Below are 17098 nucleotides of genomic sequence, written 5' to 3'. Positions count from 1 at the left end.
TAATAGTAAACAAGCAACAACATCATCCATTGCATTAATAATATAATTTCATACATGTGTGTTCTGCCAAGTTATATAGACACCAAAATATACATATCAAAATAAAAGATGAGTCTTGAACGAACTCCATCTTCTCAAAACCTGGCACCTGTACCTGTCTAATGGTGACCTGAGAATACAAGTTATTCTGAAAGTGAGTATCAGCTTAAAGCTGGTGAGATCATAAGTATATTAGTGTATGTGTTTGTATGAAAGCGTTTGTAAAATGTTTGTAAGATGTTTTGTACTCTCCTAGAAAACCTTATGTTTTCTACTAATTATAGCCTTCTACCAAGGCATCTAGTGTCAGAGCGTGTGTCTCTTGTAACAGTGTGTGTGTTTTCCCAATCTGACTATCATTAACCAAAAATATAGTTTTAACATTACCGTGCATCGTGTGAATATTCACAAAGTGAATGTAATGGGAAAATATTATAGTACCGTAGTATTTTTAATAAGTGACTACCGTTGTACTAACTACCTTAAAACAAAAGGTGTTTAAAGTAACATGTGATCGACCTGTATCCTGCTACCGACTCTAGTAAAACGACGATGTAAGACACTGTAAGAAATGACATTTGGCACCCGTATACTTGCAAGTCCCACTGTAGCGAGCAGAAAGGTGTAGGATAGTCAATCCAGTATAGATCTATACGCAAAATCATCCGTTCCCCAATAAAGGAGATTTTGGATACAAAAACGGACATGGCAGGTAGTGCCATGCCCCGTTTAACGGTTCACATAACTGCATGGATGTACATGTAATGAATGTGCTAACTGTAAAGTGTACTCTTTCTCTGTCTAGCCTGTATGTACTGTAATGTTTTGCGTGTGCTAGCTGTAATATATGTTCTCTCTTTATCTAGCATGTATAGTAATGTATTGTGTGTACTAGCTGTAATGTGTGTTCTCTCTATCCAGCATGTATTGTCATGTACTGTGTGTACTACTCGTACTAACTCGTGAATGAACTGACTCATTGTATGTTTCATTGTGCTAGTAGTAATATTAGTATCTTCCTGTGCTACCCCTATGGTAGATTACTAGTAATGTATGATCATGTTTGTGAAACCCTTGCTACCAAAAGGTATGGAACTGGTTGAAAGAACTTTTATATCTATATATGTATACATAATATATAACTAATATTTAGACGACCTTCGGACGGATAACCGATGCCCTACAGCCACATCCCAACGAGGAAAAGGATATAAAGTGAGATGGCCTTCCTAAGCCCTTTAAACATTGCTTATATAACTATACATACATAGGAATGCATTTGATAATAAGTATAAAAGAGTTCAAGTAAAAGTATTTGACAAGTATAAGAGTTTGTAAAACAATTTGCAGTAAAACAGTTTGAACAGTAAGAAAATCATTGGTTTTGTAGTTATTAATCACATGTGATTGATGTAATAACTATAAGTATTTAACTTGTATTCCCCCCCCCCCTCATAAAAGCATTTAAAAACATTTAAACCATTGATTAAGGGGTATGAACTCACCTGTAGTGAGTGGTACGGATGAACTGAAGATGTAGGATTGCTAGGTGTCAAGCAAAGTCTTGAACACACTCTATGATCCTAGTTAACATATAATATCACATATATGTATCCAATTAGTCTTTAAACAACTAATAAAAAAATTTAAGACACCCTAGGACATGCTAAACACCTTATACAAGTGTTATAAGTCCCAAGGATTACATCTAAGTGTTGTAGGGAAAGGCTAGTGTGTTTGGGGTTCAAGGAAAACTCCATTAGGGAGTTTACAGTTTTGTGGTCACAACCAAAAGAGTTTACGGTCGTAAACCCTTGATTTTACGACCGTTAGCTCACACACTTTTGACCATTTGTTGTTTGAAGCCTTAAAGTTCCCTAGAAGCTTTTCTACTTGAAGTATGTGACTAAGGAAGGAACTAGGGCACCATTTCACTCCTATTTGGAGTTTACGGTTCCTAAACCATTTTCCTTTGAATTTACTACTGTAAACTCATACGGTTTATGGTATTTTGGGGGTTTTCAAGTCCTTAGCTCATCAAAGAATGGATCCATGTTAGTTACTAAGGCATTGGAAGGAATATGGGTCATTTATACATACTTTGGGGTGTTTATGGTTTTGGGAGATCCCCAAACCGTAAACACATATAAACGATAGATTTTTGTGCTTTTTATGTGATAAACACATCAAGGAAGGATTTAGACATGTCCCTAAGGCTTGTGAAGGACTAAGGCACCCTTTGGCACCTTTACTTGGTGTTTACGGTTCAAGAACTTCTTGAACCGTGAACACCTTGTTCTTGGTGTTCTTGGGACATTTCTTTGATGTAAAGATGTATAACAAGCTTTATAAGACTCTAGGATAGAAGTACTTACTATATGGAAGCTTGAAATGAGCTAAAAGTCCAAGAACACTAGTGTGTGTTCTTGGTGTTCTTGGTGAAAATGGAAGAACCAACCTTTTGGAATAATTTCTCGGTTAGAAGTGTGTTAAAACACTAGATCAAAGCATATAATCACTTAAGAAAGCTAGAATCACTTACTAGTTTGAATATCTTGAAAATCTTTTGGATGATACTTGAGGGAGAAATGGGTTTGGATCTTGAGTTTTTGGAAAAAAAAAATGTAAATAATGACAAGTTCTCATATATATATACTCTCAGATTTAGGGTTTTTGGTAGAAAATATTTTATTCAGGCAGTAAACTCTAATTTCTTAGAGTTTTGGAATAACATTGTTGCACAATAACCCTAGTGCATCCTCTCTCCTGATATCTCTAAAGTGTGAATCCTGAAATACTCAAACTTATTCTAAAAAGTCTGAAAATTAACAGCAACTGTTTTGACTTCTATTGACTTGATATGTTTGTATAGAATAGAAATTTCGGGTTGTTACAGTTCGCACTTGAGGTCAGACCAATGGGTCAAAGGCACCAAGACCGGCCCATTATGTGTTATTTGGTATGCTAGTTGTCTTTCTAATACTTGCATGGAAGACCCCCGGGGAGCCCATGGCAGATGGATGTCAGACCATGTGGGGGAACCCATGGCATTCTAGGTAAAGACCACGGGGGGAGCCCGTGGCAGATGGATGTCAAACCATGTGGGGGGAGCCCATGGCATTCCAAGAAAGACCTTAGGGAGCCCATGGCACATAGGTATAAGACCCTGGGGGGAGCCCGTGACATCCTGGAGTAAGACCCTGGAGGGAGTCCACAACATTCGAATATGTTTGTATGCATGGTTTGTATGGTTGATATGGTTTATATGATTATGTCAATTGTGTGGGTTATGTTATGGGGAATTTACTAAGTATTAGCTTACAGTTTGTTGGTTGTTTCAGGTACTTTGGGGTCTAAGGGCAAGAGCCCGGCGTGATGGTACGGCATGCACTCTCTGGTGTTTTATCGGGGACACTCTATATTATGAATAAATTGTTTGATGTTATGGATATTGAAAACAAATGTGATTGGAATTTTATATTTTATGGAAATAATTTCGTTACTTAAAAATGAAATTTTTAATTGGAAATTTGGGTTGTTACAAATAACCGGCCAAAACATGACAAATGCATTTGGAAGCAAATAATTTGCGGCTTCGGAGTACCACATACATTAATTTCGAATAACTGAGCACAATTTGAGAATAATCCCTTCCAGGAGTGGTGTGGAGAGCTCCAAATAAATCAGCGGTTCACTTCCGTAGTGCACCTAGAGGCAAATGGGCAAACCCAGGTCACCAATCGGACAATCGTGCATGGCTTGGCAACAAGACCAAACAAGGCCAAAGGACGATGGGTTGATGAACTACAAAGCATGTTATGGACATACCGAACAACAGCGCGAACAACAACAAAAGAAACACCTTATAGCTTAGTCTATGGATTTTTTAATTAGTTCTTTTTTATCGAATTAGTTATTTTTATTGTATTATTTATTATTAATAATTATTATTTTAATATATAATATTTATATATTGATAAATACCTTATAGCTTAGTCTACGACAACAAAAGAAACACCTTATACATTATTATTTTTAATTAATTCTTTTTTTATTGAATTAATTATTTTTTTATTATATTATTTAATATTAATAAATATTATTTCAATATATAATATTTATATATTAACAAATATTACTTTATTGGATTATTAACATCATTTAATTATTCATTTTTTGATTTTTTTTTAATGAATTAATTCATTTTTATTGTATTATTATATATAGATAAAGATTATGTTTAATATATAATATTTATATATTAATAAATATTACTTTTTATTAATTTCTTTTAAATAATTTTTTTTTAATTTTTATTGGATTACTTTTTTTTATTGGAATCTTATATAATAATAAATACTATTTTTAACATATAATATTTATATATTAAAAAATATTATTTTATTAGATTATTAATTTATTTTAGTTTATTTTCTAATTCCATTTTTATTTGATTGATTATTATTTTTTTCCAAAACACCACCACCATCCTAAGTTGTTTTGAAAAATCTCACCCATCCAAACATCACAGGACTGAGTGGTGGTGGTGACGGTGTTTGATGGGTGTTGAATCTATCAAACAATAAATCATATATACACATATGATTTAAAAATAATAGTAATAGTGGTAGACATGGTTGCTCTTCGGAGACTCGGTTTTAATCCATAAATACACAAAAATAATCATGTTTTATTCCAGGTCATAAAACAAATTTGGGGAATTCGAAAACAGGTAAACTAAACTAACATATAGTAAAATAAATACTATAAATAAGAGTAAAACAATTTGGTTCTAAGTTCTAATAACCTAATTGATGGAAGTTGATGAAGCATCGATGTCAATTTGAATTCTAGTCTAAGTTGGTACTTAAAAATAGTAACAAATTTTAGCATCTTTCATTCATCAAATTGTTTAATTAAAACAAACTATTTGAATTAAACTTAACCTTACTAACCTACTCTAAACAAGCTCTAGGAGATAGATGAAAATATCGCATTAAGTTTTGTGTGAATGTTCCCAAGAACGTCCAATACTACTCACAAGCTTGAAAGCATAAATACGTGTAATTTTAGTTTACACCGAAGTTAATCTCATAACATAACCAATTTGAAATGTGTCACTTGGCATCAATTCATTAAACAATTATGGATTTTACAAATGAATATGGGAACGAACTAACCCCAATTCAAGCGGACAACATAAATCAGGTTAAGAATCAAATGATAGGTTATAACAAAACTAAAATGGCTAGCAAGAATAAAAATATAACATCAAATCATTTAATTAAAAATAATTAGTGCCTAATTGGGAGGCAAGATCCAAACCAGTGATTATAAAATAATATTTATTAATATATACATATTATATACTAAAATAAATATTTATTAATATATAATAATCTAATAAAAAAACTAAAGAAAATGAATTATTAAAAGAAATTAATAACCCAATAAATTAATAATTATTAAAAATAATATATAAATATTATATATTAAAAATAATATTTATTAATATACAATAGTCCAATAAAAAAAGAAATAATCCATTAAAAATAAAAAAGGAACTAATAGAATGAAATTAATAATCCAATAAAATATATTTATTAATATATAAATATTATATATTAAAAATAATATTTATTAATATATAATAATACAATAAAAAAAAATAATCCAATAAAAAAATTTTAAAAATTAATGTATAATAATTGAATAAAACTAAAAAGAAGAGAGTCCTTGTAGTTTGATTCTAAAAATAATCTTTAGAGGTAAAATTGTATTTTTTAAAAAGTTAATGTTTTTAGACCAAAAACGTACAAATTATCCAAAATTAAACCACCGATGCACTATAAAACATCTTTGAACAAAAACTATATATGTTTTAATAATTTTTTTTTAAATATTTGATTTGTCAATTTCAAATTATAAAAAGTATTTTTTTTTTTTTCACACAAATAGTTTTTGGGAAGTGATATTAATTCTACATATTTGCCGTAGTAAAACATAAATGGAAAGTGGCGGGCATAAAGAAAGCGTTGTTTTCATGGGCTCTCCAACCCCCCCCCCCCCCCCCCCCCCCCCCCCCCGTCTCTGCAACCGTTGCGCTCCATTTTACAGAATTCTTCCGGCATTCATGGCAAAGTTGCTATTATATCATAAACAAGTATTGCATCTTTAACTGTCGAAATCTTTCTCAGTTTTCAGCAGAAAATGAAAATGAGCCGAACTCATAGTCATCGTAAACCTAACCCACTCCACCATCACTATACTTTCAGTCAACGCTTCCCATTCCCAAATCCCAATTATCCATTTATACATGCAATTTATGATCACAAATATTTTACAGCTAAATTCTCGGCTTCTTGTCTCGAGATTACGCACCAGTTTTTTATGCCTCTTCACATTTCACGTTTAGTATGCTTCAAATTCACGATTTTACAGCTCTTCTTCATCTTTAAGGGAAACTTGTCTTTTTGTAGCTCACCTTTACATATAATCATCATCCATAGCTTCATATGATTCTCTCCCCACTTAATCACAGCTTTTCAGGACTTTGTGTCGTTGATTATACAGAGAAACTCCTCCTGGTAAGATCTCTACTATACAGAATGAGTTTTTTCAACTGGGTTTTGTTGAATATCTGATTATATGCATTTAACTTCACTACAAATTAGGGTGGCATTTGTTTGATTAAGGTCAAATAGCTTAAGAAGTTAAGATGAAGATGTCATGTTTTCCAAGGTACAGATTAGGGAGAATTTTAGGCATGTTTCAGATTGTTCTTGGAGCGCTAGTTATAATCGTAAGCGTTTCAAGCCTATATAGATTCTATTCAGCTGGATTCTTCATACATAACGAAGATATATGCAAGCAATTCTATGGCGTCAGAGACGTTTACGAAGGATTCGATGTAATGGCTCTCTCTGCTGCTGTAGACGAAGTGCTCCACAAAATGCTCAGCCTACAAGAAACCCTCGAATCCACAGTCGAACAGCTTGAAAAAAACAAAGATTTATCCAAAACCAACATCTCAATGTTGGATTACAAGAATTTCATCCAACAACAAGTGATTCAACCTCTTTACACCGCTCATATCACTCTTCGACAAATCCGTCTACCAAAAATCGAAAATGGCACAACAAACGAAGACCCTTTGATCAATACTTTCGTGACAGAAGAAATCAAAAAGTACATAACCCCGAAAGAAAACCGTGTTGGAAAGAAGAACATATACGGAACCGAAAAGGTATACAACACGATAGGCCATGGATGTGTCTCCATGAAGAAAGAACTCGAAGAATACATGGATTACGACATCGGGTCATTCTGTAAAGACGATTGGAACATCGCCCAAAATCTCATGATCAAGGGTTGCGATCCATTACCAAGAAGACGATGTCTCACAAGAGCTTCAAAGCTCTACCAAAAACCCTACCCGATAAACGAATCTTTATGGAGAATACCCGATGGGCGAAACGTGAGATGGAGTCACTATTCGTGTAGAAACTTCGAGTGTTTATCGAGCAAGAATCCGAAAAGGGGTTTCTCCAAATGCATCGGGTGTTTTGAAATGGAAAAGGAAAGGGTAAAATGGGTAATCAACACAACGGTGACAACCGATTTCTTGATTGAAGACGTGTTACGGGTCAAACCGGGTGAGATACGGGTCGGTGTTGATTTTGGGATCGGGACCGGGACATTTGCGGGTCGGATGCGGGAACATAATGTGACGATTGTGTCTACTGCTTTGAATCTTGGGGCTCCGTTTAATGAAATGATTGCTCTACGAGGTTTGATTCCTTTATATGTGACATTGAATCAAAGGTTGCCTTTTTTTGATAATACGATGGATTTGATTCATACGACTGGGTTTATGGATGGGTGGATTGATTTGCAGTTGATGGATTTTATTTTGTTTGATTGGGACCGGGTTTTGAGACCGGGTGGGTTGTTGTGGGTGGACCGGTTTTTTTGTAGCAGGAAGGATTTGGATGATTATATGTATATGTTTCTGCAGTTTAGGTATAAGAAGCATAAATGGGCTATTTCGAATAAGTCTAAAGATGAGGTTTTTCTTTCTGCTTTATTGGAGAAACCTCCGAGGTCATTATGAAAATTTGACACTTGTTTGTTTGTTTTAGTTGACATCGAATTGTTCGTGTTGTCCATTTTGTTTGTAGTTTTTAATTGCAACATTTTAAAGTCATTTTTTTGTTATATGTAGACTACTTTAATTATTTTTTTTAGGGTTAAATGTAAGAAAGTGAGGATCAACAATGTATTATTATTAATTTGTTTAATGTGGTCACTTTATTTCTTTTTTATATAACTTAATTATAGTAATGTCATCCAAATATAAAACAATGAACATTGCTATTATTGGATATATTTTTCAAAATATGTACAAACAAGAAAAGAGGTTAAATACAAGAAGCAATGTACTTTCATTTATTTGTGTATTTTTCATTCCATCTTATTTCAGCATTATACTTTGAGGAATGTATCCAATTTATTATTTGTTATATGTTTTTTAATTCAAAGCAATTTGCACTGATAAATTTTAGAAGATTATCTCAAAGTATAATATTATGATAGGAAAAAAGTAAGTAGGTTGTCTAAAGTATAATGTGTTGATAAGAAAAAAAAATGACAATATACTATAGTAATGGAACAAATTAAAAATAAGATGCATAATGTATAAATTATAATACAACAAAGAAATGAAAATGAATTGTTATCTATTTCTTGCATTGAATGTGTGAGAAAGAGGAGTGGCGTGATACCTAATTTAATCCTAGTAGATCACTAGATCTATTACCATGAGTGCATTTGAAACCAATTATGTTGACTTCGAAAAGTCATGTTACAAACGCATTTGGTTGTTACTAAATACTAATCTTGAATTATTATGTAAACAGTTGACCAATTTGGTGAAAGTAAATTTACAAAACAAGATTATCATATGGCATACATAAGTAATCGTTAGCTTGTGTTGTGTGTAAAGGATTCATTGATTTAAGTAATCCTACACCTATTTATAATACTTTTGTAACTCTGAATTTTATAATTAACGAAATGGCCCATTTGTTACGGTAGGTTTTTGAATCTTGTATTTTTTTTTACCGAGTAAACCAATACAAAATATTGGTATGTAACTTGTATAATTTATATAATGGAGATACCTACATGCAAAATAAATAACAAAAAGGCAGAGATATGACCGATCTATTAAAATGAATAATAAATAGTTTTTGACAAAAGTATGGTTAAATGGTCACTTTAGAATATTTAAAAAATGATGCTTGAGAGTAACAGTCCCGCGCAATTTTTGTCAACCGCCTATACATATAAAATTTCAAAGATTGGACCGTAACTTAGACATTTTCTAAACGAAGAAGTGTAAATATCATTATAGTCCAATCATTTCATAAGTTAGGGTTTAAATGGTCCCTATAGTGTTTTTTTTTCATTTGAGAGGAACGAAATCTTATTTTACCGATTGAAGTGGTCCAGCTACTTGTTTTAACAGGTAAACCATACACATCATAATAAAAATCAGCAAGTGAGTTAAGTTTGAATCAACTATGAGTTAACTCGTGGACATGTCATTGAGTTTGACAGGTTCTTTGTTTGGGACCTAAGGGTCACTGTGGACCATCAATCAATAAGAGGGATGGCTTATTTGATGAAACCCTAAATCTTCAAGCCCATTTTCCACTAAAGGATACCGACAATCCGACAAGACCTCACTTTCATGTGAATCACGATGGCAACCCCACCACCACATTCACCGGATTCAATATCTATAAATTCAAGAGATTGTTTCAACTTCGGCGATTTGCATACTATTTATTGTGATTGTGGAGCACAAATTGCAAAATAGAAAAATGGAAGTCACCCGTCTGGAAGAAGAAATGGGTCGAGATTTGGTGTTAAGCAGGGTTAAGTCACTCGCATTACATCGTCAGATTGAGAACACGGAGAAAAAGTTGACTTCGTTGACTGTATTGGTGATTGTGAGTTTTGGTTTTATGGTGGAGAAGGTTCTTCGTATTGTGAACAAGTGATATGTTGTTTAAAAGAAGGGATATGTTGGTGGTCATGGTGTTTGTGTTGATTAGGTATGGATGTGTGTCGTCTTTTGGTAGTAAAGTGTTTGTATTAGGTGTGACAACCCGAAATTTCCATTGTACGAACATTATCTATTCAATAGAAGCTAGTCCAATTTCTGTAAATTCCATACTTGTCCGAACAAGTTTGTGTACATTAGGGTTTACGTTTCTGGACGTATCAGGAGAGTGGATGCTCCTGTAATTGTGAAACTTGAACATTTTAAGTTTCATAATGTTATAGTCCGACTTCTGGAATAAAAATATTTTCTGTCAAAATATTCCAGGACTATAAATAGATTTCTGAATTTAATTAATTCATTATTCACAATTCCAACTAGAGAAAAGCCAATTCTCTCTGACGGATCTTCGGGTTTTCATCCCAGATTGTGAGTCTACTTTCCTAAATGTGTTTTAATACTTGTTATATGCTTTATAACATCAATTACATGTCCAAAATACAAGATCCGTGAGTTTACCGCCCAAGAACGTTCTTGGGGAGTAAACTCCAAAATGGAACTTTAAGGCTTCCTAGTCCCGATTCCGTGTTAGACAACGTGTAAAGGACCTTGTGTATGATATTTATAGACTAGAAAGCATCCAAAATCAACAAGTTAGAGGATTTTACGGCCAAGGAACTTTCTTGGGCCGTAAACCCCTTTTTAAGGGTCAAACATGCCCTAACTTGCCTCCTTGAGCCTAAGGACTTTAACCACTAATACTTGTGCTTAGTTTGGACTTCAAAACACTTCAAAATGATAGAATTATAGGAGTTTACGGCCAAGGAAGGATCTTGGGCCGTAAACCCCTTTTCTAAGGGTAAAAATCATTCCAAGCACACCTTAGGCCTTAAGACAATTTACCTTGAGTACTTGGGACTAGAATGGAGAGTAGAACACATAAAAATCACTCCTTGAAAGGAGTTTACGGCCAAGGAACATATCTTGGGCCGTAAACTCCAAGTGAAGGCACAAAAGTGTGACTCTTGTCCCCATTAGCCTTAGATAAATTCATGGAAGCCATCCTTGATGTGTAAGAGCCTCAAAACAATTAAAAGCCATCACCCCATAGGAGTTTACGGCCGTAAACTCTAGGGTGAATGGACTTTAGGCTGAAAACTCCACTATGGGGTATTCTAGAGCCTTAAACTACTTCATGTGTTATTCCAACAAAGCTAGGAGTGTTCTAGGATCAAGATAGCACCATAAAACACCCAAGACCACCCTTTGAGGAGTTCACGGCCATAAACCCATGAGTTTACAGCCGTAAACTCCAAGGTGTGGGGTTTGTTGGGTGGTGAACTCCTATGCAAGGCCATTTGATGTTTCAAACCCTTTTGCCTTGTCCCGTAGCAACTTAGATGCAACCATTTGAACCTTAAACACTCATAAAAGTGTTTACATGTTTCCTAAGTGTCTTAACTTATTTATTTAAGTTATTATTTGTCTAATTAGTTATATATATGCTTATTATATGATAACTAGGCTCGTGCGAGTAAACAAGTCTCCGTTTGCCACCTAGCACGGTATCCGACACTGCAATTCAAACGACTCACCACAAGTGAGTTCATACCCCTTGAATCAACCTTTGAAATGATTTTAAATGTTTTAAATACTTTATGGGGGGGAATACAAGTCAAATACTTATAGTTATTGCTTCAATCACATGTGATTGCATTTAATCACATGTGATTAATAACTAGGAAAACAACGATTTTTACCAATGTTCAAACTTTTTATCAAACTGTTTCACTTCAAATGTTTTACAAACTCTTTTTACTTATCAAATGCTTTTATTAAACTTTGTTTTACTTCTTATAAATTGCATGCCCATATATGTGTGTATATATATATATATATATATATATATATATATATATATAAGTAATGTTTAAAGGGCTTAGGAAGGCCATCCGCCCTATTTCCTTTTCGCGCACTGAGATGTGGTCTGGTGGGATTTCGGGTGACCATCCGAAGGTCGTTTCAACATTAGTTATATATCATATATACATGTATAGACATAAAAGTACTTCCATATTCATATTTATCAGTACATCAATAGTTAGTTACCATCAGGGTAACACAATACATAAAACAATACATATACAATGATGCTAGAAACAATACATATACATATACTAGAAACAATACATATACAATGATGCTAGAAACAATACATATACATATACTAGAAACAATACTTATGCAATGATGCTAGAAACAATACATATACATATACTAGAAACAATACATGTACAATGATGCTAGAAACAATACATATACATATACTAGAACGAGAAACAATACATATACATATACTAGAACGAGAAACAGTACATATACATGAATACTTTATTATTGTGATTTAAATCGGAGCATGACTTAACTGTCATGGCTCGAGTTGTAGCCAGAATTCTCTTGAAGGGAGAGCGTGAGTTTGCGTATAGATCTATACTGGATTGACAATCCTACACCTTGCTGCTAGCTACAGCCGGACCTGCAGGTCTGCGGGTGCCAAACGTCATTCCGTTATTACGACCATTCATTTGTCGTTGTTACTAGTCGATAGTATGGTGCAATTTATCACGTAATGCCTTAATATAAATCTGGTTTAAGGTAGTTAGTACAGCAGTAGTTCTTATAATACAAGGCTACAGTACTACAATAATTTACCCATTACATATTTTTAGTGATAACCTCACTTAAACGTTTATGTACAAACTATATTTTGTTAAATGATAGTTACATTTGGGAAGTTACACACTTTTACATCAAATGAGCATACAAAACAGTTAAGCCTTGGTAGAAGGCTACTTTAATAGAAAATATAGGTTTTTCTGAGAGATTCAAACTTTTACAGATAATTGCAAATCTTTACGTACATTTTACAAACTTATACTTTATACATGTTCAAACATTTGGATGACAAATACCGACACAAAAATACTTATGAACTCACCAGCTTAATGCTGATAAACTCTTTCAAAATAACTTGTATTCTCAGGTCATCAGTAGACAGGTACCAAGGCCAGCTTTTGAGAAGATGGAGCGCATTCAAGACTCATCTTATTATTTTGATATACGTTATTTTTGGTGTCTATAATGTACAGAACACACGTGTATTAAAATTATATATTTAATGCAATGGATGATGTTGTTTGCTTATTTACATTTACTGTGTTGTGATACTTACATGACGTCCTCCGCCCCAGAACGTTTCCGCCGTTCTTGGTTTTGGGGTGTGACATTAGGGTTTATGTGTTTGTTTTAGCGAAGGTGATTGAAGACATGTCTAAGACATGCAATTTTGTATAAAGTAATTATGTAACCTGATTTGCTTAATGGAAATTATGTCGTTCATATCATTTAAATATCAATCGTTATTATCATTTAAATATCAATTGTTATAATCATTTAAAGGGTTTCCGATCACAGTCATTTAGTGTCAAAGAGGGGGCGGGGTGAGGGGAGTAATTTCGTCATTTCACAATATACCCTCGTATATATTCACGTTTGAGACACATATGTGGACATAATCACCTATTTTTGCCCTCCTCTTCTTGTTACTGTTCAACTGACCTAACTAAAATGCAGGGATCAATGAAATTAGTTGAATGCTCATGTGGATTTGAAGCAATTTTATGGACGTCAACTACTAAGCCCAACCCTAGTCGACTCTTTTATGCTTTCCCCAAAAAGGTAAATGTCAAGTGCATTTTCGTTCAACTATTGACCTAAATTTACATAAACATTTTATGGGTTTGGTAATTTAATCCAAAAACATTCAACTTTTTAGGGGCCTCATGATGGTTTTATATGTTGGGCAAATGAAGTGCAGACTACGAACACAAGTGGTGACGCAAGTTTGATTAAAACTTTGGTTAGGGAAAATAAGAAGCTTCAATCGGATGTTAGGAAGATGAAATTATGGTTATTTCTAAGTTGGGTTGTTTTCTTTGTGATACTAGTCTATAAGTTGTAATGGATGTGCAATGAAATTTTATTGTTATGTCAATGGATGTATTATCATGTTTCCTTTCATGTTTAACCATCTATTTGTAATGCATATGTAACGGATTTGTAATCATTTTTCTATTAAATGAAAATGCCATGCTATTGTGTGTCATCGTTTTGTTTGTGATATAAGTGTACATACAATAACATGCAACAAACACATACCATATAAAACACTTGCAATACATAAAGGTCCATTACATTCAAACATGCAAATGACAATAAACGTATGGGACCACACACATATTAGTCCTAACAACCAACCAATATAGTACTATAAGAAACAAACTTAACTAACCCATCAAACATCGTACAAGCACTTATCTCTATTCAATATTCATTGGATTGTTACCTTAATTGCCTTCTCCATTTTTCCCTTTAACCCTTTTAGCCAATTTTTTCTTTATAATCCTCTCAGATTGCTTCCATTTACGTGCACTTGTTGTTTTTGAACCACTTCCTTCCTCTTCATTACCACCTTTAGTAGTTGATCTCTTTCTCTTCACCTTGAGTTTTTTTGGGCCTCTCAACTTGAGGACATGCAACCTTGTTGTGACCAACTTGTTTACACACACTGCAAATAATTTTCTTCCCAACCTTTGACACAGTGTGTCTAGTAGTCTTTTCACCTGGGTCCTTCCTTCTATTGACTTTAGGCCTGCCTGACATTTTCCTCTTCAAAGGTGGTTGTGTGGTTTGAATTCGGTACTTGGCCACATATTGTTTCCATTCATCCCATTCATTTGATACTTGTAAGTGTTTTTGTAAACATCCCCAAAGAACACGGGATCCACATAATTTCCCACATCTTTGTTTAGGTAAGAGATAGTTGCAACTGAATGCACACACTCATATCCATTTAATTGTCATACTCTATAAGAACATGTATTCTTATCTAAATCCACCATATAAGACACTGCTAAGTTTCTTGTCTCAAACCGGTTAAAACCAGTTGGTAAAACTTGCCAATATCTAATAACATTGTCTAAAAGTTAGTCTATGTTTAGTATTTTTTATGATGTTAAGAAACTAAAACTAAGTTTACCTTTGAGCTTTTTTCAATTGATTTAGTAAGGATGTAATTGTTGGACATAGTTGAAAATCTGACCATGAAGTGTCTTTCATGCTCAAATGAAACTGCCTTTCCATAACATAAAATCTAATCTCTTCAAGCATTGTGATGATTGGTTTTTTCCTTGTATCTCTTATGACATTGTTAAATCTCTCTGACAATCCATTTTATACAGCATAACACATCTTGCCCTCCTTAAAGAAAGCTCTACACCATGATTGAGAAGTTGTAATTCATTCATTGTTGTATTGTACAAAGGCTCACTAAATGCCTTGCATGTCTTCCAAAACATCTTCTCATAACGTACTCTGGGGAATCTTTTCCTGTAGTTGGCAAGAATATGCATTGCACATTGTCTGTGTTCAGCACTAGGCAAAATCTCTTTCACAACTTCCAATAGTCCCTTCGCATATAGAGTTGAACTGGTAAAACAATACAAGTAAATATCATTTAAAAATAGAATACAAGTAACATACCTTATGCTGATATGACATCAATGTATATCCAAAACCATTAGCCCTTCCTAAGTCATCTTTTAAATTCTCCAAAAACCATTTCCAATTTTCTTTGTTTTCCACACAAACAACTGCCCATGCAATTGGGAATATATGATTATTAGCATTCCTTCCACCTGCACATATTAAATCTCGAGTACATAACCCCTTAAGAACCACCCATCCAGGTTTATTACTCTTCTACAACTACCGCTCCAACCTTGCTTTAGTCCCTCAAAACATACATAAAACTTACTGAAATAAGTTTTCCCATCTGGCATACTATTGATATCGATTTGTATAGTTGATCCAGGGTTCGATCTTCTTATATCCTCACCCTATGACCAAAGCTTTGTATAGTGCTCAATCAATGTGCCTTCAATTAGCTCAATAGCATGCTTTTTGCTCTACTACACTAACCCATACTTACATCCAGTGTTCTAAAAGGTGCGTCATGGCACGCGCCAAGGTGCGCCATGGTGTGAGGCGCGGCTTCGCCATTACGAAAAGCATGATAACGTTGTTGTTAAGCGTGGTGTGTGGCAATGTGTGATACGGCGCGTCATGGCGCGTTATAGCGTGTTATGGCGCATGTTTTTTCGTTTGAGACACGGTTCTTTGCTCTTTGTTATGTCTTTTCTAATCGGAGATACAAGTATTGTGGTTTTTGTTAACTTTTTGTTATAGTTATTGATCTAACACTTCTAAAAAGTAGTTATATTTAATATAAATGTATATTTATGTGGTAATATAATTTTAGATTAATACAAAATCGCCGTCTTACATCACGCCTTGAAAAACGTCATGGCTCACCATGACTCATTAAGCTTGAGGCTTGACATTGCCACCACGCCACGCCGCACACCATTTAGAACCTTGCTTACATCAATACCAAAAGTCTTTTTCACCTCTTCCCTGAGCATCCTAACACTCATTTTCTGTTTTTGTAAGAACTCAGTTGTGAGATGGTTGTCAATCCAAGCATAGCTAACAAATTGATCCAAGTTTAAATTTTCTTACACAATTATGATCATCTATAAGGGACTTAATCTGGAAAATGAAGCCCACAGCCTAAACTTACACTACCCAGAACAACATTTAACTAAAAGTCTTCTACTGTCATTTTTTGTAGCACAACTAATGACCATTAGTAACAACATAATTATATAACATATGATTTAACTATTTTGTACTATCAAATCGTATTTCTAACATAGGTTTTTGTTTTTTCCAATGCACATTTTCATTGTATGTAGTAACCTCGTCAAGATTTACCTCATTGTCTTCCATTTTAAAATAAGGATCCTCATGAGGTGGATTGTTTGGGGTTAACTGCACATTTGGGTATAGCTTGCTCAAAAACACATCGTT

The 17098-nt window shown here is 33.9% G+C and overlaps 1 protein-coding gene across 1 annotated transcript; it reads left to right on the top strand.

The window, feature by feature from the left end:
- Positions 1-6200: 6200 nt before the first annotated feature.
- On the top strand, positions 6201-8302 carry LOC145016320 (S-adenosyl-L-methionine-dependent methyltransferase). The gene is made up of 2 exons (XM_078974675.1): positions 6201-6626; positions 6714-8302. The coding sequence occupies exon 2, from the start codon at positions 6758-6760 to the stop codon at positions 8150-8152; it is 1395 nt and encodes a 464-aa protein (XP_078830801.1). The 5' UTR covers positions 6201-6626; positions 6714-6757; the 3' UTR covers positions 8153-8302.
- Positions 8303-17098: the final 8796 nt, after the last annotated feature.

This window comes from Lactuca saligna, chromosome 9 (assembly GCF_052625555.1).
Source record: "Lactuca saligna cultivar CGN05327 chromosome 9, ASM5262555v1, whole genome shotgun sequence".
Lineage (NCBI taxonomy): Eukaryota > Viridiplantae > Streptophyta > Magnoliopsida > Asterales > Asteraceae > Lactuca > Lactuca saligna.
Note: the sequence above shows the minus strand (reverse complement) of the source record. Positions and strands in the feature narration are given on the sequence as shown.